Source organism: Alligator mississippiensis, chromosome 10 (genome assembly GCF_030867095.1).
Source record: "Alligator mississippiensis isolate rAllMis1 chromosome 10, rAllMis1, whole genome shotgun sequence".
Lineage (NCBI taxonomy): Eukaryota > Metazoa > Chordata > Crocodylia > Alligatoridae > Alligator > Alligator mississippiensis.
Genome location: NC_081833.1, coordinates 40923584 through 40947114, shown reverse-complemented (window position 1 = coordinate 40947114; position 23531 = coordinate 40923584). Strand labels below are relative to the sequence as shown.

The window sequence follows — 23531 nt, the reverse complement described above, 5'->3', positions numbered from 1 at the left end:
CATGCCCACTATATATTTTTTTTTTAAATATACACATGCGCTCCCACTATATATCCAACTTTTTCTGATTTAAAAAAACAAACAACAAAATCCACACTTTCATGATTAAAATGAAATGTCACTATATAGTATGTATGTGTGTATATATATGTATGTGTGTATATGCACACATGTATGTGTGTGTTCATGGAAAAATGTGGATTTGGGGGTGTTTGGGGTTTTTGTATTATTTAAACCAGTAAATGTTGGATTTTTATTTTTTTTATTGGAGAAAATCAGGTTTCCTCGAGATCACTAGCAGTCAACATGAATTGACTTCTTTGAGAGGGTAACTAGTTCAGTGGGTGAAGAGAATAGAATGGGCATAATATGCTTGGATTTTGAGTAAGACTTGATACAATCCCACATTATAGTTTTTAAAAGTAAACTGGAGAAATGTTGGCTAACTAGAATTACTATTGGGTAGGTATATAATTGGTTGAAAAACCTCAAGCAAAAAGTAAGTATAAATGCATTAATGTGCGAGACTAGCAGAAAGGCTCAAATGGGGCTCCACAGAGTTCTGCTGTTTTTAACTTATTTTTAATGACTTGAATGCAGTAATAAGGCACTTTTCTGTTTTTTCTTACAATAGTACAACTCTGCTCAGCATTAATTAAGTCTTAGCTGGAGTCCTTTATCCAGTTCTAGGCTCATCATTTTCTAAAAGTAATCAATGAAGACAATAGGGGATTGGAAGGCAAGCTGTAGGAGGGTAGGTTGAGAGAGCAAGGCATGCTTAATTTGCAGAAAAGAAGGTTAAGAAGAGACATGATAGCATTTTCAAATATTTGAAAAGCTGCCATAAAGAAGAAAAGGAACAACCTGTCTCCTTGCCACAAGGGCAAGACACATAGCTGTGGGTTTAAAATGCAGCAAAGCAGATCTAGATGAAATCTCAAAACCTTCTTGATGATAAGAATAGTAGGTTAGTGGAGCAATGTGCCCAGGGAAGTTGTGGAATCTCTTTCATTGGAGGATTTCAAGCAGAGGCTGGAAAAGTATCACCTGGGATGCTTTACGAACAGAGGATTGGACTAGACCCTTGGGTCCCTTCCAATCCTTTGATTCTGTGGGGTTTTTCTGTGTGTGAGGCTTTTAAAAGCTTGTTCCCTTGTTTCTAGATCTCTGTCTGCTTTATCAGCCTATCACAGTGGGCTGATCACACCAATGAAGATTCGTACAGAGACTCCAGGCAATCTGCGTTTGTACAGTGGGAGTCCTACTCGCAGCGAGAAGGAGCAGGTCTCCATCAGTTCTTTCTACTACAAGGAGAGGGTAAATATCAGACCAAAATGCCTTTCCTAATAACTTGCCTTGAACAACTCGCATTTCTTCTCCATAGCCTGTTAGCATCGTTGCTTATGATAGAGAAGCTTCTTCATTGTGGCCTTATAAACAGCTCTGAAGGAACACCCCCTTAGTTTTAGCTTTTGAGTTGTTTCTCTGTATCCCCTCTGTTTTGGCCCAGTTATTTTTGTGTCCTTTAACCTTACCATCAGAGTTTTTGTGTATGACTCCAACTCATTTCAGTAGATAAGTTTAATGCAGGTACTTGTGCTGTTAAACACTGCTGTTGGAGGCAGTGCACAGAGCTGCTACCAATAGCTCTTGTGAAGGCTGCAATTTCAGACTAAATACAAATCTAGGCAACACTAGAGCCCTCCTGAATGAGGTCTTCTGCATGTGCTTAGCTTTCCATGATGTACTCAAGTGCAAATTGGACCTTCCTCAGCTGCCGCTTGAGGAACTCTCCAAGGTCAAATGCCTCTGTTTCTAACTGATGTTTCTGTTGCAGCAGCAACTAAATATCCCCATCAGGGTTTGGAGCCTTTTTGTGCAACTGTGTTTAAACCATGATAAGACAATCCCTGCCCCAAAGAGCTGTCAGCCAAAGTAGCTATATTTTAACTGCAGCATCTGCTAACATGGCAGTTACCTAGCCCTCGTCTAGCAAGACTTTTGGGGATAGGGTTATATTTAGTTTTTAGTTCTTTTCCTCTTGGGTGAGTAAGAGTGAGCAGGAAAAGCAAACCAGTCGTCTTTGTATATTGCTCTACTGGAAGTTGAAATAAATAGCTATGATTGACTAAGACTGCATGTAGTTCCAAAACAGTGTTTTGGTGGAGGACACAGGGGTTTCTTGTGTATACTATACATGTAACCTATCTTACAGCCTTTTTTAAAGATGAACTGACCTGCTCAGAACTGTGCTGGCTTATTGTCAAATGCCTTTAAAATTCCAGGATTTCATTGTAAACTATCCAATGCCTGGGTTCAGCTCTGGTGTTTTGGTTCCAACAGCAGATGACTTCCCAGCCTTCTAAAGCAGGGCCAAGAGCTCATTGTTGTATGTTGCATTAGAGCCTGGGATTTCCTTAGTGTTGGTATGGGGAATTAGACTCCTGAACTCCTACTCCTTGCAGGGCAGTTACAGAGGAACTGATGTTATCAGTAATGGTGTGTGGGTTTTTGGGGGTTTGTTTGGTTTTTGTTTTTTAAACATTTTTTTCCTTATCAAGGGAATGTCAGTAACTATCCCATCAGTCCTGTCTCCTGCTCAGCTGGTACAAGGCAGTCAGCAGATTTGTCAGACATGCTGAGCCTTGATAAAACCTGTCACTTCTGCTCACATCTTGAGCTATTCCTGAATATAGACCCCGAAAGACTGTCTTACAGAGTTGTTGTCTTTGCTCTTACTCCATCCAAATTTTCTTTTGATGACCTCTAAAATGTTGCTGCCCAATATTAGTGTTACAGCCTATTCAGTCTTCATAAGTTTATTTAAAGAACAGCTTCTGTCCTCTGCAGTGTGCTTGTCCCTGATACACAACTTTTTAAGATGACATGCATGTCTAAAAATATTCATGTAAGCATCTTAGTGCTGTTTCATTTGACTTGCCTCCCATAGTCCATGTATCAGTGGTGACAAGATTTTGTTGGGGGGTCAGACTCTACAGAATAAAGCATGTGTATGGGCCATGTCTGTTGGAATCTATCATTCCCTTATCTAAGCCTGGAGGCTTCTCCTGTCTGGTTACTTACTCTAAAGTATAGCAAGATGGGGTCCTGCCATCCAAATAGCACAATGTTTCTGCAGCTGAAAGAGTAGAAACTATCTGTATCTCCAGGCAGCAGTGGCATAGTGAGAGGTTTTCTGACTTCTAAGAGTCTGATCTGACTTCCTTTATGTCGTATTAATACTAATGTTTTTGTCATTTAATTTCCAAGATTTTAAAGTTAAAATTTGAATACTGTCAGCCCCTGGTTCTGGAGCTTTATTTTTCTGATTTTAATGCAGACATAAAATCCACTTCTGGTAGAGAACAAACATGTCAAACTTAAGCCCAAAATTGAGTGTTCCCAAAGATCAGCCAGGTGTTTTTTAAACTCATCTGTTCTGCAGTCTTCACCACAACACTCACTATCAGATTGCAAACAAAGATATCTGTTCACTTCAGGTCAGATATAGCTTTTTTTAGTGTTACTGTAAGAGCAGCTGAACCACTGATTTCCTGAGGTCTTTTAGAAATTCAAAAAAGGAAATGTGTTCTGCACACTAATATACACACCCCTCCAATCCACATTACCCCTATAAATATGACTTCCTAGAGCAAGGCTGTTCAGTTTCTAAGAGGCCAGGCACTGCAGCTGGTGTGTGGCCCCTCTTTCTCCCACACTACCATGCCATGCTGCACCTCCCTGCTGTGCTGCAGGGCAGGGGCATGAAGCGCAAGCTGGAGGAAGAGGAGGGAGGGGAAGCCTGGAAACTTTGGCAGGAGCAGAAGAACAGTAGGGGGAGTCCAAGGGCCACCAGTTGGATAACCCTGCTTTAGAGAATAACAGTCAAGAACAAGAAGGCTATGTATCTAATGGTAGTTCCATTAGCCAGTAGGGTCCCAGAAATAATCTTGTCAGTGTTCTGTCTTTCTGTTGTTTGTTTCTTTTCATGATAGCACCCACCATGATGGAGTCCTGGTCCTGACTAAGGCACCTGAGTGCTATGCAAACATGCTGAAAGAGTGTTTGAAGAGCTTAAAGTGATTCTTTTGAGTCCAAATCTGTGATTTATTTTTTTTGATTTTTTTTTTGCTTCAAAAAAACCTATGCTTTATGTATGCATTTGGAAAGTATTCAGTTTACTTTTTAAAGCTACTGGACACAAGCTGTTAAACACTTTTTCATGGTTTTGTTTTGACTGAAATGGCACAAGTCAGTGAACTTGGCACTTACCTAACTTGAATGCAGAAAGGAAGGCCAAATTATAGCTGTAGAGGGGAAATGAATCTTATTGTATTTGATCTGCACCACCTCTTAGAACCTGCAGCAGTTGTATCTGAGGTAGGCCTGTTCTTTCTGGACTGATATGGGGGCCTCTCTTCCACTTCAGCATTAAATAGGCCTCCACCATCCCACTTAGGTTATTGCACAGCCTCATACAGGTCACTTTCAACAAACTTCTAATACACTAGCCATTCCTTTCCTCTTTTTCTTCCAAGCACTCCTAATTTATTTCCCTTCCACAAACCAGCCCTGCTGAGCCCAAGAAAGACCACACTGAGAAGCTGTGGAATTTGGTAGTCTCAAGAGGGACTGAATAGTTCAGCACATACCGCAGATAACATACAATTTCAGTTCTTCATTTTTTTTTTCTCAAAACATTCAGTTGCAATTCATATAATTGGATCACTTGTTTGACTGAAAGTAAAATAGTCTTTTGAGCCTGATCATGATACCCTAATATTTGGGATCTTAATATAAAAATGAAGTAAACAGTTGTACCAAGTTGAAATCACTGAAGCTTTTACTGCAACATGCTTCATACCTGAAGGAGGCCTGGGAAACAAGAAAATTGTTCAACACTGATCAGCTGAGTGGAGGGCATGCCACTGGATTCCCTCACTGCAAATGTGCTGCGAAGAATGAGGCTGATGGCCAGTAGCAGCCCTGCTACTCAACAGTGCACATCTTTGGTATGGTACAGACAGGGGAAGAACTTCATGGGCTTTCTACAGCAATGGGTTCATCATCCCTTTTTGTTCTGAAAAATCCTCTGTGGGCCACGTTCCCAATAGCCTTCTCATTGTGTCTGCATGGACCAGTGGATCACTGGGACATTGCACATAGGAAAGTCTCCCCCTCAGCATCCATGCTTGTTCTTTACTTAGGCCTCCCAAGATCTGGCTCAGCATTGTGGATGCCATGGCAGATATTAGTTAAAATAAATGCCACATGATTAATGTAGGGCTCAGAACCTTGCTTCAGGCACCGAAAAAGGAAAACACTGTAAGAGCATGGGACTAGGGTTTGGGAAACCTTGGTTCTATCCTCAGCTTTGCCACTGACTCTCTCTGTAATTTTTTGGGCAAGTTGCTTCATTTTTGTGCCTGTTTTTTATAATACTTCTCTAGTCTACATGGGAAGCTTAATTTAATTAATGCTTGTGAACGCTAAGGTCCTACACAGGCTAATGAAGGGCACCCTGCAGTAACTCATGCTAACTTCAAATGGCTGATTTTAATAAGGTTGTGTATGGAGGGAGAGGGGATGGGGAGTGGGGAAATTATTCTCTGGTAAGTACCATTGGGGAACAAATTATGAGGAGCAATATCCCTTGCTCCATCCTTTTCAGGGCACTCTTTCATTTTATTTATTCTTTTCTTTTTCTTTTAATTTTCTCGGTGTCTGTCTTTCCTTCTCCTCCTGGGTATAACGTTTTCACACGCAGATGTCTCCTCGCTCTGCCCGACGACGTTGGTCTATACAAGCAATTAACGACTTCCCGGTACTGTGTGCTGTGCTAATGTTCTCCTTAACTTAACCCTGTCTTCTGCCCAAAGGCCCAAGAATAACGCACCACTTGCCTAACTTTGAGTAACCAGAGTAACAGATTGATTTGATTTTATTTATTTATTTATTTATTTTTAACTAGTGCCAGGAAGGGTAGAGTAGATCAGAGATGGGGGAGATGCACTCTGCACTGGACCTAAAAGGTTCCATACAAGGGACAGGACCCCACAGTAAAGTTGCATATATTCAAATTCTAGGTCTCCAGAGTATAAGCATGGCTTTATCCTATCTGGCCTATTGATTAAGAAAAGGGGGTTGAGTGAGGTCTAAGACTAAGGACATCATAGAATAGGGTAACTTCCACAGAGTAGAGGAAGCAATTAGGAAGGCTAAGGACAGGGTAGGGAAGTTTAATTGATTGTGTTAATTGATTGATCAATCTACACAGTTGAGGAGTTTGAAGTAATACCTATGCACCTTCTTTCATGTTGGGTATGAGTAACACTTTTTTTCCTGGGATCTCCTGTTGTATGTCTGTGCAGTTACTGTAGTTCATTCCAAGGACTGGCCAGTCAGGCTGTGTGCTTTCACAGGTCACTTGCTGGCAAAGGAGCAGCAATGCAGCTTGGAAGGGTGACATGTATGAAGGACACTGTCAAATCCCAGGGCACTCAGTCCAATGAGAGAATCAGTGTACAGCTGTAGGTATATTACTGTGAAGCATGGAGATTAAAAAGAGAAAAGAAGCGAGACCAGACTGATAAAAGTAGCAAAGCACTTGGATTGTACAGAATTTTCTGTAAACTGTGGAAGAACAGTTCATTTTAAATTGAAAAATGATCCTAGAGGAAGTCTTTCATCTCATTAAAATCAACTGTTTTTTTTTTTTCATATGCTGCAAAGGACTGCATTACAGCGAGTAACACATACCGTACACCAAGGCTGTATGCTGAGTCTTCCTCCCTGTTTTTGCACAGCTCTGAGAAGTTCACCATGCTGCATGTTGTCTGGCGTCAAACCACACTTGCCACTGGCATCAGTTCCTGCAAAATTTACTTTAGCAAACTTCTGTTCATCCAGCCCACGTCTCCTAAATTTTGCCTTTCTTCACCTGATTGTTGTGATATCCGGTATCAGCCCAAATTTGTCAGTACCAAAATATTACCTCCTCTTTAGTCCTGTATGAGGACTAGTCTTCTGTAACATTTCAGTACAAAGCCAGAGGACTTCTTAACATCCTGTTTCCTTATCTATGCTAGCCCCTGATTTTAATTAAGTAGAGTTATTGCATTCCAGCAATATCTTTAAAAAGGCACTAGGGTTTACCCTGGGAAGTACAAAACAGTAAACCTCACTAAATAACAGTTCCATCACTAGGGACAACTTTGTGGAAACTGCTTCTCAGTGTGTAGCAATCTGAATATCAGTGCATTAAGAAGTTGGAAAATAATACAGTAAATGCCATAAAGACATTAAATAAATCAGTATTCTCATCTGGAATATACCATTCAGTTCTGATCAGTCTGCCTCAAGGAAATATAGCACAAATAGAAGGATTTGGTATACTGACAGCTAAAATATATATAGCTGGGGGGAGAATTCCATGTCAAAAGAAGCAGAAAACATGGAACTGTCCAGATTTAAAGGGAAAATAATGAAGGGGCCTGAGAAAATTACAAAACCATAAGTTGGGGGCAGGGGGAAGTAAATAGGGCACTGCTACTTGCTTCTTTTCATAGAATCATAAAAAAGTAGGGCTAGAAGGAACCTCTGGAGGTCATCCAGTCCAAGCCCCTGTTTGAGGCAGGAACATCCCGATCTAAACCATCTCACACAAGTCCTTGTCTAACCTATTCCTAGAGCTCCTTAAACAACAAACAACCCTGTCACACAAGTACAAGGCATGGCAAAAGCACCCTAGCCTGCAGCAGGTAAAGCAGAGGGAGGAGGACTGTCAGTGCGGGTAAACACACTTGAGATTCAAAATCATAATAAGGAGCAGGAAAACACCCAGTAGAGCAGAGTGAACAAATGGGAGGACCAAATCAAAGGCGTAATTTTAAGCACTGCATAATTATCATTCTCACCACTACATATCAAGACCAAGGCCCAGATACATAAAGGTATTATGTGCTAACCTCCCATCAATCTGTGAGTTGGGTACCTAAAGTACTTTGGGGGGAGTCTTGGACCAAAAGCTTTGTAAGAGTCAAAGAAGACTTAGATGCTCATTTAGGTAATTAAACTAATGAGGAGTTTGCTTAGAAACCCTCAGGCTTCATGACATGAGCCGTTACTAATTGACAGGAGCTATGAGGTTCTCCAATAAACAAGTTATTCCATAATTGCCCATGTGGGATTTCTTGCTCCTTCCTTAGAAGCAGCTGGTACTGGTGCCCGTGGGAAACATTTTAAATAGCAAGTAGGGGTTTGGGGGTTTTTTTTGGGGGGGTGTAGAGGGGGATTGGTTGTTTAAGAGAAATTTTTTTTAAAAACTCCTTGCTGCATTGTCAGGTCAGGTTTGTTTTCTACACTTGTAATGGGAGTTAATCGCTGCAGTTTGTTCTTTATGGCAAGAAAGAACACATCAGCTACCATCCTACTCCCCACTGTTAACTTCATTAGAAGTAGCTTAGACCTAAAGTTAAATTTTAATTTTTAAATGAAGTCCTACCAAAATCCAGTGCAACTTGCTCCTTGTTATTTAAGTCTGCATTCCTGGTTTTGTACCCCTCATCTTCATTACAAATGGTTTAAATCCTAAATCCCCAAATCTATCCCACAACCCTACGAAAACGGCTCTGTGAAGATCATGATGCCACCTAAAAAGCTTATCTGTTGACGGGATGTACATTCAACTGTTGTGAGGACCCATTCCAACCAGGCTGAGCATGTGGTGTTTTGTAACCTGCTCTATTGATTATGCACTGATAGTGATGGTTGCTGCAAAGCATTCGGTGGATTATTCTTGGGCTGTCTGTTTCTACATATAACCCATTTACCGCCATCATTATCACCTCAGATTGCAACACCCTTGAGCTTGATGGTGTAGGTGCAGGTTGACTGTTTTAGTCATTATTTGGTGCTATTCCTTGCTGCCACTTTCCACCCTATGATTGTCATAAATAATCTTGTTTCTGTTCTGATGCCCAAAGAAAGTGTTACGCCTCAATTTGCTTTCAGTGTGGCTATTTTCTTTGTCTCCTGGCTCTCTTCTCAGACTCCTTCAATCAGCTGGGTAGAGGCAGTTTCTACTGGCTTAGATCAGAAAAATCAGAGCTAGAAATGGCAGGACGTTGAGAGACCTAAATTTTCCACCTTCAGCTTGAATGAAGCTAGTTTAGGCTGGGACTATTCATTAAGGTTTTAGCTTCACTTCTTATATTCCCTGCCTCTCTATATCTGAGGCACCATTGACAAGTCTGTTGTACACAGAGGATTGAATCAATCTATGCAAGAGTGCCCCCTTCCCATTCCCCACCAAAAAAGCATATGCTCTATTCCTCCCTAGTGCTATGGACCTGAGTAGAATCTTAAAAATTCTCCCTGGAAAATAGTTTGAGCAAAAGGAGAGTATAATCTAGTATGTCCTTTTTTCAAATCCATATAAAGCAACAGATCTAAATGTGGGAATCTTTTTTTCACCTTGGATAGATCTTCACTAAACATACACAAACTTGGCCCAGCCAAGTTTCCAGCAATTTACTAGAAATTGTTAGGACCAGTGTGGACCAGCACCTTCTAAGACCCCAATACCTTTGCTTCTGTGCTTCCATGCCAAAGCTGACATCTCCTCCTCCTCCTTCCTGCATCATTAACTTTCTTTCCAATCACTTACTGAAATTGGCTAACTAAGGCAAACCAATGAGACTTTCACTTTTGTCTGTACCAGTGATTCTCATCCAGGGTGCTGTGGCACTCTGGGGTGCCTTGAGATCCTTTCAAGACTGCTGTAGGGTGCCATGCAATGTTAACATTGTTAAGCTTACAAACATGATTCACAAGATAAACCCCAGAGATTTCAAATAGGAATCCATAGTGTTAGAAATTCTGACCTGTTGTTGTCATCTTGAGTTCTTTGCAACAGAAGAATTGTTCTGTTTTTCTGTAGTAAAAAAAAAAAAAAAAAAATGAATGAAAACTTAAGAGCTGGCATTTTCCAAGGGGTGCCTTGAGCCTAATGAGGTTGAGAAGCACTGGTCCATACCATGAAAATGTGACTATGTGGTCTCCACTGGTATGGGCTTCATAAGAAGTAGCTGTCATAGGAACTGCCATATAGGCAAGTGGTGTTTTTTTGAACTACCAGGTCACTGAGTCTTACTAGTGCAGCTGTGGCAGTGAAGAATTCTGGTCCAAATTATGCTGTTAGGTAGAGAGCACTAGTGCAGGGAAAGTGAGAAGACTTTATTTGAGTTCAAGTTCTGAAGGGCTCTAGAATAGTGCATTTCTTCTTTATATCATTTGGTGACGTACTAATGCCTAGTGGTGCAAACAGTTCATTCGTGGAACTTCACTTTCCATCGTCACCATCATCATCATCAAAAATAAGTGCCTGATATATTTTGTGGCAAACGTGTCTTGTCCATGTTCTAAGTCTTCAAATGCCTGTCAGGAGGCTGTCTGATTTTAGCCCAAACAAAAAAACAGCAAGAGTTCAAATCTGCCCTCTGTAAGAGAGTGGTAGTGTGTATATTTTAAGGGAACTTGGGAATACTCTCCATCTGTTTGAGTGCAGATGAGACCAAATCCTGTCCTATGTTAGCCAGTAGGGGGTATGTTACTTTCACAGTAGGGGTGTGCAACATGGGCCATATTAGATTTGGATTCAGCCTGAGTTAGGGACAGTGATTCGATTCGCTGATTCAGGTCACTGTCCCCGATTCGATTCGGTTGAATCTGAAGGTTCAATGCTGATTTGGAGAATCAGCAATTCAGCCATAGACACAGCTTTACATGGGTTTTCTTTCCACATACCTCGAGGTACCAGGCGCAGCTCATGAACACTGCAATGCTGGGGCAGATGGAGCATCCCACAGGAGCTGGGGGGAGCCTGCATGCTTGGTGGCGAACCCAGAAGTGGACCAGAAGTATTTCCAGTCCACTTCCGGGTCCACCAGGGAGTGCACATGGGTCCCTCTGTGTCCCTCCCAGCTCAGTGATCGGCTGCGAGGGGACCCCAGGTGCCGCTGCCGCCCCCCCCCCTCCCGGAGACTTGGCTGCCAAATCTCTGCCAAATCTGATCAGGGACCAAAGCTTAGCACAGCCCTTTTTCACAGGTCACAAGCTGTGTTGGCATTCCCCACTGAAATCATTGGTGTGATACCTGCTGAGATTATAGCTCCACGTCTTTAAAGCTGGGTACAAACTTCTGTTCGTTTTATAACACAAATGGAAAGAACTGACAGTACAACTGACAGTATTGGTGGGGAGAACAGAGTGGGGAAGCCTGCAGGCTTTTCAAAAACTGCTTGCCAGTTTACTTTTTAGTAGTATGCTGTAGTGCATACCACCTTCTCTGTCTCCCCTTTCCATACATGTTAACAAATAATGTTGATACTTATCTGGATATCCTCAAGAAAGATCCAAGCCTGCTCCCAATGAAGTTGTGTGAGTTTTCTGTTGACTCCAATGAGAGCAGGGCTTGGCCCATCCTGTGTGTGTTGTTTAGTCTCAGAGAGCAACTGTGAAGGAACTCCTGGAATGAGGGGGAGGCTTCTCTGAGCAGATGCTGGCCCATACCTGACAACATAATCCTGTTCAGAGTCAGAGATTTAAAATGTATATATTTAGGTGTAAAGAAAGCTGTTTAACACCCTAAATTCTGCCCTGATGGACTGAGATTTGCACATATGTGACTGAGTGGAATTAGGTCCAGGTTAGCCAGATTACCAGAAGTGCCCAGTGCTTATGGCCATTGACATAAAGGCTCAGCACACCTGACCATAATGCAACAAGGATACAAGCAAACAAACTAGAAGTGGGATTTTTCAGCACAAGTCTTGCTGACACTTAGTAGGGCATATGTTCTGAGGTGCTTTTTGAAAGCCTCACCTTAAATGTCTTTAAAAATAGCTAGACAAGGTTTCTTGGGTGAATTTGATATCTTTTATTAGACCAACCCCTTTTAAAAATAGCTGGAATTCTTCATATCCCTGCTAAAACCATTGTTGAGGCCTTTGGAGCTCTGTTTTGCCTGTAATGTCTAAAGCAATGCAGACCTGGCCAAAAGAGAAAGTATGGGCATGTCAGACTCCCTGGCACTCCAGTCTGTGGTTAGTAGCAAATGGGGACCTCCTCCCACAACCAAGGTTCCTACAAAAGCCAATGGTTGTCCTTTGTGCAGAGGGTTCCTTGGACTGGACCCATAACCATTACAAAGAAATGAATGGTCCTTCTGCCAAACCTTCTGTGGGTTGTACTGGCTTTCTAGACACCAGATGCTTGCAGATTCCCTTCTAGGTGAGTTTGACCTTGAGCTTGTTGCCTTGACTTGCTATTTACTTCCTACAGATGGAGGTGATTGTTCTCCTGGGCATATCATTAAAATTTTTGTGGGGAACACAGAGCCTTCTGAAAGGCAGGCTTGGGTGCTGCTTGTGTTATTCCTGAAGCTAATACATCATTCCTTGTCCCAGTGTAGCTCCTGTCCTCCTCCCCAGTGACATGTTGCCATCTATCTGCAGAAATCAAGGAGATGGAAAAGCAAACGAGAAGGGACAGATGCCAACAACCGACCCATCAAAGCTGCTGGGAAAGTCATCATCCAGGACATCTCTTGTCTGCTTCCTGTGCATAAATCACTAGGAGAGCTATACATGTGAGTAGGCAGGCTAAAAAGCTGTGCATCTAGTCATAAACTCAGGTAGCCCTCATTGTGACTACTGCATTCTGCAGTTTTGAAGTCAATCATCATCTTGTTCTATTTAAGGTTTTGAGCACCTCATCCTCCCTTCTTTACTTCTACCGTGTATATTCCTGTGGTATTCCTGTCTGTCCAGAAGTGTTTACTTGCTTTCTACAAATTTCTGGAAGTGAAATGTCATCAGACAAATAGCTGGCAGAATAATTGGTGCTTAGGTCTAAATACCAGTTCTAACCATAATTGCTGAAGATTTTGTATGTGGCCACTAGAGAATGTCATCATTTGAAATAAAAATGATCAGTATGGACAGTTTTCACAGCATCCTTTTAGCTTCTTTATGATGAAGGAACAGATCTAGAAATCTCAACAAGTATGCAGTCTCATGAAAGCTCTGAAAAGTTGTTTTGGGCTTGTGTGTATTTGTTGACATCAGAAATCTCAGGGCTGCCTGATTTTGTTGAAAACCTTACATTGTTGTCCATGTATTTGTAGTGTGAGCATTCTCACCTTAACCAAAAAGGTGAAGGAGTTAAATTTTTAGCAAACATGGTATTTCCCCAAAGTGTTAATTAGTCATTGAAGTCCAAAAGTAAATTTAAAAATAAATGGATTAGAAATTCGTTGCTCAGCTTTCACTTTCTTGCCTCTGGTAATACTGTCATTACACTGCCTTTTATTCATACGTAGTTTTTCAGTCTAGACAGGTCATGTCTAATGTCTGATTGATTGGTTTATTTTAATGCGTCTCTGTCTGGAAAACCACAAATTATTTTTTCCTTCTTAGCCATCATAAAGAACCTAAAAAAAAAAAAAGGAATAGGCCTACTTTTCTTTCTCCTCTGCAGATCCTCTTTAAAAAACCTGCAAGAATTTTCTTCTCTGAGGCTTACCTAGGTGACCTGCTTTCTGTTCCATTTGCCTGTTCACTTGTGATATCTTGGCTGTCTTTCTTCCTAGTACTCCTCAACAAGAATAGCACAGTAGAAAGAAAATCTTGGACATGTAATAGAGCTGCTAACTACTTCAGTGAGTAGGGAAGCAGCCAAATGTTCTTCAAGTATCTTCATACCTTTTCAATAACCCCTCAGTGATGCAGAGAGCCTAGTCATAGTGACATGGCCTCCTGCCCAGGAACACATTGAATGCCAGCCTGTTTCTGTGCTGCTTGGCAACAGCTTTACTGCTTTGGAGATGCTCCCTCCCCCTCCCCCCCAATCTATAGTTGACTACCAAACTTTAGAGAAGCTGCTCTGGAAACTGAATGGTAAAATCAATTAACTGATCAGCATCAAATCTTAGCATGTTGACATACTGGTAACATTATACTGACAGAAGGGGAATGTGCTGATCAATCTGACTTTGCAGTGAAATTAGGAAATTCTGTCCAGGTTGTGAGCAGTAGCCAGCCCTGGTATTGTATGTACCATGTTGATAAGAGCTGAATTCTCTCTTCTTCCTTTTCAGACTGAATGTGAATAACATTCAGGAGACCTGCCAGAAGAATGCAGCCTCAGCCCTAGCAATTGGACGTAGGGATCTTGTACAGGTATTGTGTTTGCCCTTTGTCTAGGGCAGTAGTTCTCAACCTTTTTCTGTCTCAAGGCATCCTTCCATAACTTTTCTGATTTTAGCATCATCCCAGATGAGAACCACCATTAACAAAATAACTGGCGTAACAAGTCACTTCTGTGTCCTGGGTGTGCAGGGGGAGGGGAGGGAGTTGTGTTGAGAGCAGGAGAAGAGTTGAAGGGTCAAGCAGAGCTGTACCAGTCATAGTTTGTCACGAAACTATATGAAAACAGAAATTTTGAGTTCTGAGAAGGCTTGTGTTTCTTTAATGCATGCACACTAGAATAAACGTTTCCTGATTCACATTAAATGTAAGAAGGATTAAACAGCATGTCAAAAGAAAAGCTAACTGGAAGGATTTTATCATATCTTGTCTGTGTTTATGCTATTTTCCCATAATGTTCTCCAACGTCTAAACCTATCCACTCCACCCTGTATTGCAGCATTACAGGAGTGTCTTGCTCCACATTTTAGGCTTGAAGACCTGAGCACAGATTAACAGGAATTCCCCTACTCCATATGAAACCTGCTGTATAACAATACAGGAATTGTCCTACCTTCTCATTTTCCTCTCATAGTCTCTGCTCCTCAGCTCAGGCCTGTCTGTCTTTATTTCGCTTCCTTTTCCAGGCTTCCAGCTTAAAGTGAGTTGCTTTCATTTTCCTGCTCTTTCTTTTTCTTCGCATATTGAGCAGTCTCTTTTCCCATCAGCGGTTGTCTTTGTTTTTAGATCTCACTGTCCTTCTAAAACCAGACTTCCCTTTCCTTGTCAGCAATTCCCACTTGCTTTGAATACTATGTTAAGTTCTTATCACTCCATCTCAAAAAGATAAAGCAGAAAACTTAGCTGTCAGTTTAACCTAAACCAAGAATGAGTGTCATTGGGGAAAAAAAGACAGAAAGGACTGGAACTGTCTAGTTTAGAGAAATTTGAGAAGATATAGTTAGAAGTATACAAATTAATAAATTCTACGGATATAGAAATAGCAAATTGGATGACCCTATTGATGCTCTGTTGTAATGAAAAAACAAGAGCTGTCCAATAATATTTCACACTGATCACTTGAGATATGATTTGTATAAACATATAATATCTTGTGGAACATGCTGCCACCACATGTCCCAGGTCCAAATGCTTAATCTGTTTCACAATAGGATTTGTCCTTTATATAGACAGAAAACATCCACTAAAACATAGAATATGAACTTTCCTACTTAACAGCTTACTGGCACATTATGGCAAAGCAGTTAAGTGTCCTGTAATGGCACCAGAAGACATGGGTTTGAAGTCTCACTTCTGGACTCATACCAAGTACTGCCCCCAATGGTAAATGGATAGCTCATTGTTAAGACCAGGGAGTCAAAAGCAGCCGCATGTGATGCTAGCCATGTACTTCCCTTGTGAACTGTCAGCTATAGAAATTGGGCATGCTTTTTAACCACACCAGACATATGGGCCTTGGGGCTCAGTAAGACTTTGAACTCAGTGGCTTAATCTAGAGCTTTTTGACTTCTAAGCATTCGGGAGGGGGAGCACATTCTGCATGCCCCACCCCCCCTCACTGTACTGCACAGGGATCTAAGCCTCACCCTCTTCTTCCTAGCCACGGGCTCCCTGCTGCATCATACCAGGTGGGCGCCCCAACACCATGAACTGCATTGTGCCTTGCCTCACCTCCTTTAGTGTAAGGCCAAAAAGTAGAAGCTGGAGGAGGAACAGGGACCCCAGAGACTCCCTCTGCTTCTGCAGCTGGAAGACTTGAGGGGAGCGGTGGCTTGATGGGAGCCAGGGGCCATGAATTAATCCCTCATGGGCCCTGTGCAGCCCACGGGCTGTCAGTTGGACATCCCTGAACTAGATGGACTCCAAGTCTGATCCAGTTTGGCAGTTTCTACACTGGTAACTGTGTACTGGGAAGAGCATGGGACTCCTTCCACAATGGTTAGCCCTGCTTTCTTTCAGCCAAGATGCAATCAGTTGGTTGATATGTCTGACTAATCTATTGTTTTGAGACACAAGTCCCAAGCCCATAGTGGCTTAACCTGTTAATCTTTAGTAAATCTGTTGTACCTGTTAAGAAAACAGGCAGCATGGGTTCAGAGCCATCAGCGTTGTATTATTTTTGTTTCTAATTGTATTTTGATCTGTTTGTCTTCTCTCATAGGTTTGGTCTCTGGCTACAGTAGCCACCGATCTTCGTCTTGGGCCAAAACCTGACCCAGATTTGGAGATGCCCTGGGCCCAACATCCATTTGGACGTCAGCTGCTGGAGTCTCTGTAGGTTTCTGAAATGCAAAACAAAGCAGGAGTAGTGTCTGAAGGCATGGCCTTTTGTAGCTATAAGCAACACTATGTTGTTTCAGCCTTAGATATGAGGAACCTTTTGAGAATTCCAGTGGCTTTAAAAAAGGAGATTTATGAGGTATATGCCCATGGCTTCATCTCAGTACTGAGATGCACCTTTTAATACAAAGAAGGGAAACTTTAAATCTACTTACTGCAATTAGGAGATAGCTACTGGGTTCTTGCCAAGTTTCCACTTGCCCCTTGGTTAAGGATAGCTTTGCTGCTGTGATAAGATTGTATGGTTCAAGATATGGGTGCATCAAGAACTCTCTATTCATTAGCACTGAGATGACACTACAGTAATAACTGTTTTGTTGCTTCCTTCATTACCTTCCCAACTGAGTACCTTGGTTTGGTTGCAGAATGAATTCATAATCAAATTAACTGCTGCTCCAAGTTGATGCTGTCTACAGTTATCCATAAATTTTTCATTTGGTCCCCTCCATTCGTGGCCTGATTCATTCTGTTACCTTTTACAACATGACGATGATCAAAATCTGTTCGGGCAGAGGGTTGGGAGCTGATTGTAACCTCTTCCAAAGCTTAGAATTGTATGTGATTTGCTTACTGATCTGGCAGAGTTTGCTACTTGAACTCTTGGTATCTGCCCTTGATCTTTCTTGATGTGAGGCAGGTGTCAGAAAGAGGCACTGTCCATTCCTCCATCATTCTTAAACCAGTACCACCTTTACAGCAGTGCCTTTTGGGTGGCTTTTGCAATCCAGAACTCATTACCTGGGCCTAGGCAATGAAAGGAAGGGAAAGAAAGGGTGAGGACCCATATACACCTTAACTCAAAATTCTTCCTCATCCCTAATAAGAGGCCTGCTGCTCTACCACTTTCCTTTAGCAGGAAGGTAGAAAACGCTTTGGGGCTTCTCTGTTGGCTGGGAAAAGTTCTTGCTGTTTATACCACGGTAATGCCTGTAGATACCAGTTAGATCAGTGGTCTCCAACCTTTTTAAGTTGGAGATCACCTTTGTAATTTAAAAGGAACCCAAGATCTACCCCTCTCCCGCCACTGCCCAGCAGGTAAGTCTGTGAGGAGGGAAGGGGTGGCTTCCCTCCCATCCACTCCAAACTTCCCTACAAACAAAATCACTTTAGAAATAAAACTTTTATTTCAGGTACCCATTCAGACTCCAGGAGTCCCTGCCTCACAAACCTAGGAAAGGATCTAGGACTATGGAATGTGGAGGCTTCTAAGTGACTTCACAATTTTTTTTACTGATAAACCAGCAAGTCTAATGGCTCTATATTTGTTCCAACTTCACTTTGCTTCTGTGTAACTTCTCTTTGGAGATGATGCAGCTATGATCCTGGGACCAGTGAGTGCCAGTATGTTTCCTATGCAACTTTCCAATAGTATAGGGGATTAGACAAGCAGACAAAAAAACCTGTCTCCTGGGAAATAGGCCACAATTGAATGTCAATGAACTGGCAGCTCCTTTTATTTATAAAAAAAAAGTTACAATAAAATTGCCATGAAAAGGAATCCCCCAGACCACCTACATATCTTAGTAACAATATATGCCAAAGCTTGTTCATCCAGGAGGTCTTAAAGTTAGTTTCAGAGGGCTTCCCAGGTCCTGAACTGCTGTGAATTTTTTGCCATTTAACCCTGCTGCCTCTCATCCTTACAGGCTGGCTCATTACTCTCAGCTCCATGATGTGCAGACACTGGCTATGCTGTGCAGTGTGTTTGAGGCCCAGTCCAGACTTCAGGGATGTCCAAATTCATGTGCACCCTTCCCTCAGCGGTCTTGCAACATGGTCTCCCACAGCCGATATGTATGGACAGCCATTCCTTTCTGATTGGTTTTCTTTAAAGTATTGAATATCTTTGTGATGTACATGATGTGACTTCTCTTTTCTATTCGACAGCCCAGCTTTACATCCTCAGGCTCCTGTTCCAGCATGTCAGATCCTGGACTCAGCACTGGAGGGTGGAACATAGGTATGGAGAGCTCGAGTAGTTGCTTGTAGGGTTCAGTGTCAGACCATGGGATAGCAAATCAACTTGGAGCCAAAGATAGCTGACATTTTGGCTGTCTGTCTCTCCCTGTGGACAAAGGGTTGTGAGATGGACCTTTATTTGTGACTGTTTGATGCAGACAGAAACCATATGTCTAAATTTTGGGTGAAAAATCAAGGTCACCTGCTTTGTCTGATAAAGTAAACCTTTCCTGAAGCCCTCTTCAGCTCTCATGGACTTGACTATAAATACATTTCGCATCTCTCCAGATATCCTAAGGGATTTGTACCTAAGATAGTATAAGTGGTAGCTGGTGATTATTTTATTTTTATGGCAGACTGAGTGCCACTGCCTTGTCGCTACTCTGAGTGAAACGAACTGTACCATTTGTACTGTTTGAGGCCATTTGTTCCATGCACTGTAGCACATAGTCTTTACCAGTTAGAACATTTCAGCTATTTGCTGAAGGGGCTTTTGCAAAATATTCTTTTTGTTCTGTCTGCTTTCTCTTCTTCCTTGTCTGTGTGACGGCTGAGCTTGAATGGTGGAAGTTTGAAAGGTTGGAACACTGGTGACATAAATACTGGTAATATAAATACTAGGTGTCATAAAGGTACTTTCGACAACAGTGTAACACTTTTCAGTCATGTTTCAGCCACTTGCACTATATTTGAGAGAGTTCTCACAAGCCAGAGTGGCAGGTTTTCACATGCCCAGAATCAAACTAGAGTGCCAGATTTTTTCAGGCTTTTCCCTGCTGGCAGCTCAAGGGGTGGGAGTGTTGCCAGCCCCCAACCCCCTGCTAGCACTCTGAGGCAAGGTGGATGTGTGCATATCATCTGTTGATGATATGGAGTTTTTCAGTCTCCCTCTCCCTGCTTCTTTATACCGTCTGCAGCAAACTTACAGGTGAGCAAGCCAGCAGGGGACTGATAACAGTGATTATCACCTCATCAGAAAAACAGTAGGCTCTCTCCATTACTTCAAACTCTTCTTAAACAGCTTACCTGCTGACCTGTTGATTAGCTCCAAATAGCCCTAAGTGGCGGTCACTGTGCTGTCTGCCTGTCCCAGTAAAATTGGAGAGACATGCATGGAAACACTAGCATGCAAACATTAGCTAGCATACCATGTGCCTAGTATCCGTGGGACTGGGGTCCATACTGTGGGAGATGGGAGCGGTAGAGACGGGGAGGGGGCAGCGGGGAGGGCAGGGGAGGGCAGGGGTATGCCAGGCAGACCCTGCTGTTTCTGCAGTCTTTATTGGAGCTGCAGCCCAGGAGCAGAGGGGAGGGGCCAGCTCTGCTTTGGAGCAGAGAGCCCCACCCAGACGGGAGAGCATGCTGGGCTGCTGGGTGTGTCTGGTTTATCTTAAACCAGCAAGGGGTCTGGGACAGACATTGCATAAACCAGTTTGAGCCAAATCAGTTAAGTCTGATACTACATTCAACCAGGTTTATCTCAAACTGGTTTCAGCCATTTTCAAACTGGTTTATATGCACTGAACATCTGTTCTGTTACAGGTTTAAATCAGTTTCTGATTACTTAAACTGGTTTATGTGTAATGCTTGTCCCTAGCCTAACGTATCTGGCTTGCCACAATATCGGGCCCTAATGGTAACAAAACTGTAACCACTAAGTGCTGTTTGTGGGTATTTATGGAATGAAGAAGGGAGCAGAGACAAGGATTTGGAACTAATATTTACCTGCAGAAGTTATCAATGCTAGGACTGTGTGAAGCTTCGGTCGCCAATTCAATTCAGAGAAGATTCGGTGTCCGAATCGAATCGGGAGACCCATTAAAAGGTCTGAATCAAATCCGAGGCCTCTGAAGCAATTCGGAAAAGATTTGGATAAACTGGAGAAGCGGGCACAGCTGGGCGGATGCAGGTTCTCCTGTGGCTTCTCTGGCTGTGCCTGCCTCTCCCCATATGGGGGGAACCACAGGAGAAGCCCCCATGGCTATCCTCCCAACCCCAGTGCGGGGCAGCAGGGATTGCCCCCCCTTTGACACCCATGTGGCAGCTGTCTCAGTGCACAGGTGCAGCACAGCTCAGCAGGGCACCTCACGCTATCTGGGAGGTGGGGCAGCTCTAGCAGTCAGCCAGAGCCTGGCACAACTCAGCCCCAACAGCCCCAGCTCCCAGGCAGTGCCCTGCCGAGCTACATTGCACCCGCACCATGGGACAGCTGCCACATGGGTGCCAGGCATGGGGGAGGAGGGGGGCGATCCCTGCTGCCCCGCACTGCATTTGGGGGGGGGGGGGGGGGGGTGTGCTCTGCCACAAGCCCTTGGAGGCCCTGATCACCACTTCTACGGCTGGCGAGTGCGGGGCTGCTTTTTTTAAGTGCTAGGAGGCTGCGGCTGGGTGGGGGTTGGGACTGGGCAGGGCAGCCATGGTGGCTTCTCCCGTGCCTCCCCACCACCACCCAGGGAGAGGCAGACACAGTAGGAGGAGCCGCAGGAGAACCTGCAGCTGCCCAGCTGTGCCTACCTCTCCCCAGCCGATCCGAATCTCCAAATCAGCACCAAAACAGCGTTGAAACTCCAAACAGATATGGCCGAATTGAAATGGAAATGGGATCCAAAACACCAAAAGGAATCACTGTCCCTCCAAAACAGCCGAATCTGAAAGCAAAACGAAACCTAGCCATTTCGCACAGCCCTAATCAGTGCTATTTTATTTCTATACTTCCAGATCATGTACATATCTGGGATCAGCCTTAAAGATTTCCTTTCTTGAGGTCTTTTTTTCACACCAGCATCATTAGCTGGCTAGTGTGGAAAAAATAAATCCCACCCTGCCCCAAGCTGAAGGTGTGCAAACTGGCAGTAGTGTGCTCCCAGCCCCTTGGGAATAGAATCCTAGCCCACTGATGTGAATAAACACACAGTTGTACACACTTCCTGTGGAATGTTCTCAATAATTTAAATGGAATTAAGGCAAAATATAGCCCTTTGAATCCAGATTTTGTTTATACTATATGTGCTGCTCCCCCCGCAAGTGGTTGCATAATATCTTCTGTTGGTTGCTCAGTGAAAGCTTTCAGGTGGCTGAGGACAAATTAAGTGTTCATCTCTTAGCTTCCTGGTCTGTAGTAGGGTTTGTAATGGAGGGAATTGTGAATATTTCTTCTGGACTTTTGTATCTCCGCTCCCTGCCTTGCAAACATGGCACAGCTTTGCTTACAGCTCATTTTTGTCACACCCCCCTGAGCAAACTAACCTGCTTTTTACTTTTACAGCAAGCAAAGAGTCAGAGCATTCATCCACTCCCTGGTGCGAGTCTTCCCCTGAAGACTTCCGCTTCGGAAACTTAACATACACTGACCATCGAGAGCGTGAGAAAGATCAACATGAAAAAAACAAAAGGTAACACACGGCATCTTCCATTTCAGTAGCTGGTGTTTGGAGCTTAGTGTCTTACCTTGGAAGTTATCAGAGAATCAGCTGAAAGTCTCTACTGTTCTAAAGGAAAGATTCCACTCCTTTATTCCAAACAATTTTCATTCAGTTAGTGGCTTGTAAAAGTGTAAGGCTCCAAACAAATTCTGCTGTGACTGACTGCAAGTCGGCTACAATCAGACCCCAAGAAAAGAATACTTACCTCCAGCACAAACTAATGTGGATGACAAATGGAGGCAGCTCACTTAGTCTTACCACTATATTGTTGCTGAAATACATACATACAGTTCTGTCCAGGAAGCCAGAATAATCTGTTGCTCCTTTAATTTTCTCAGAACTCCTTGCCTAATCCAGTGATTCTCAGTTCATGAGATCCTTTTAAAAATGTCGCAGGATGCAGTGTAATATTAGCAACACCTACGCATGATTCACAAAATCAAACCCAGAGTTTTCACATATGACTTGATAGTGTCAAAAACATTCTGACCTGTTGTAGTCTTTCTTAGTTCTTTGCAACAGAAGAATGGCTCTCTTTTTTTTTTCTGTAGTCAATAAAAGAGTGAAAGCTAAGACCTGGCATTTTTCTGAGGGGTACCTTGAGGCTAATAAAAAGGTTGAGAACCACTGGCCTAGCCGCTGACATGGACCTGGGGTAAGAATTGCAGACACAGCCCCTGAAAATAAGCAAATCAAGCACCTGACCATTTAGATTGTTTCCTCCAGGCTCCTGGACCCTGCCAATGCTCAGCAGTTTGATGACTTCAAGAAATGCTATGGAGAAATCCTTTATCGCTGGGGTCTGCGAGAAAAGCGAGCTGAAGTTCTAAAGTTTGTCTCTTGTCCCCCAGACCCTCACAAGGGAATTGGTGAGTGTGTATTTTTGCATCTTTTTGCTGTTGCTTTAGTGTTGTTGTTCTACCTCAAGGATATGGGGGCTAAATATTCAACAGGCCTGAAGATCTAAAACAGTGCTGCTCAATCTACAGCACACGAGGCCAAGTCATCCAGCCTTTGAGTCTCCATGGGTCCAAAATTTAGGTGGTGGGGGAGCAGTACTAGCATTAATTGCCACACCCTTGATGCCAGATTTTTGGACCCATGGAGAGTCTCACAGGCCATAAGATTTAGGTGTGCAAGCTAAATCACCAGTTCACAGTGGAGTCGATACGCAAGGCCACTCTGGCTGGATCTGGTGTGTGGGTTTGGACTGGCATGCCAGATAGCACCTACGCACTGACCCCATGTACCAAACCCGCACTGGATCCAGCCTGTGGACCAATGCCATACCACTTATCCAACCAATTGGGCCATAAGGCTGAGCACCACTGATCTAAGATATATCCATTAAAGCCTGTTGGAAGTTGGCATTGGCATCAAATGGTATTGAGCATTCTTCCGTTTTGGGGTGGTATTGGGATATTTGGATCTTGGCTCAGTAGCATTGTAGATAGGATGGAGAAGCCTTCCTCTCTGGAAAAGCTTTACTGCTACATAGCAATGTCCAACTGATTGTTTAGAAAGCTGTTCCTCCATACCTCTA

General features: G+C 43.1%; 1 protein-coding gene across 3 annotated transcripts in view; it reads left to right on the top strand.

Annotated features, from left to right (window-relative positions):
* The window catches only part of WDR59 (WD repeat domain 59), a 75324-nt gene that overhangs the window by 49062 nt on the left and 2731 nt on the right, over nt 1-23531 (top strand). The window contains exons 18-26 of one of the 3 annotated variants that reach the window (XR_009455224.1): nt 1164-1317; nt 12516-12649; nt 14159-14240; nt 16429-16541; nt 18254-18401; nt 18495-18567; nt 21832-21958; nt 22540-22643; nt 22715-22804. Coding sequence is in view for 2 of the 3 variants with exons in the window: in XM_006262196.4 (XP_006262258.1) it covers nt 1164-1317; nt 12516-12649; nt 14159-14240; nt 16429-16541; nt 18254-18401; nt 18495-18567; nt 21832-21958; nt 22715-22857 (974 nt within the window). In the remaining variant the exon portion in view is untranslated. Of the gene's footprint in view, nt 1-1163; nt 1318-12515; nt 12650-14158; nt 14241-16428; nt 16542-18253; nt 18402-18494; nt 18568-21831; nt 21959-22539; nt 22858-23531 lie in introns of those variants that run through there. The other 2 variants (XM_006262196.4, XM_059713730.1) reach the window with 2 other exon arrangements.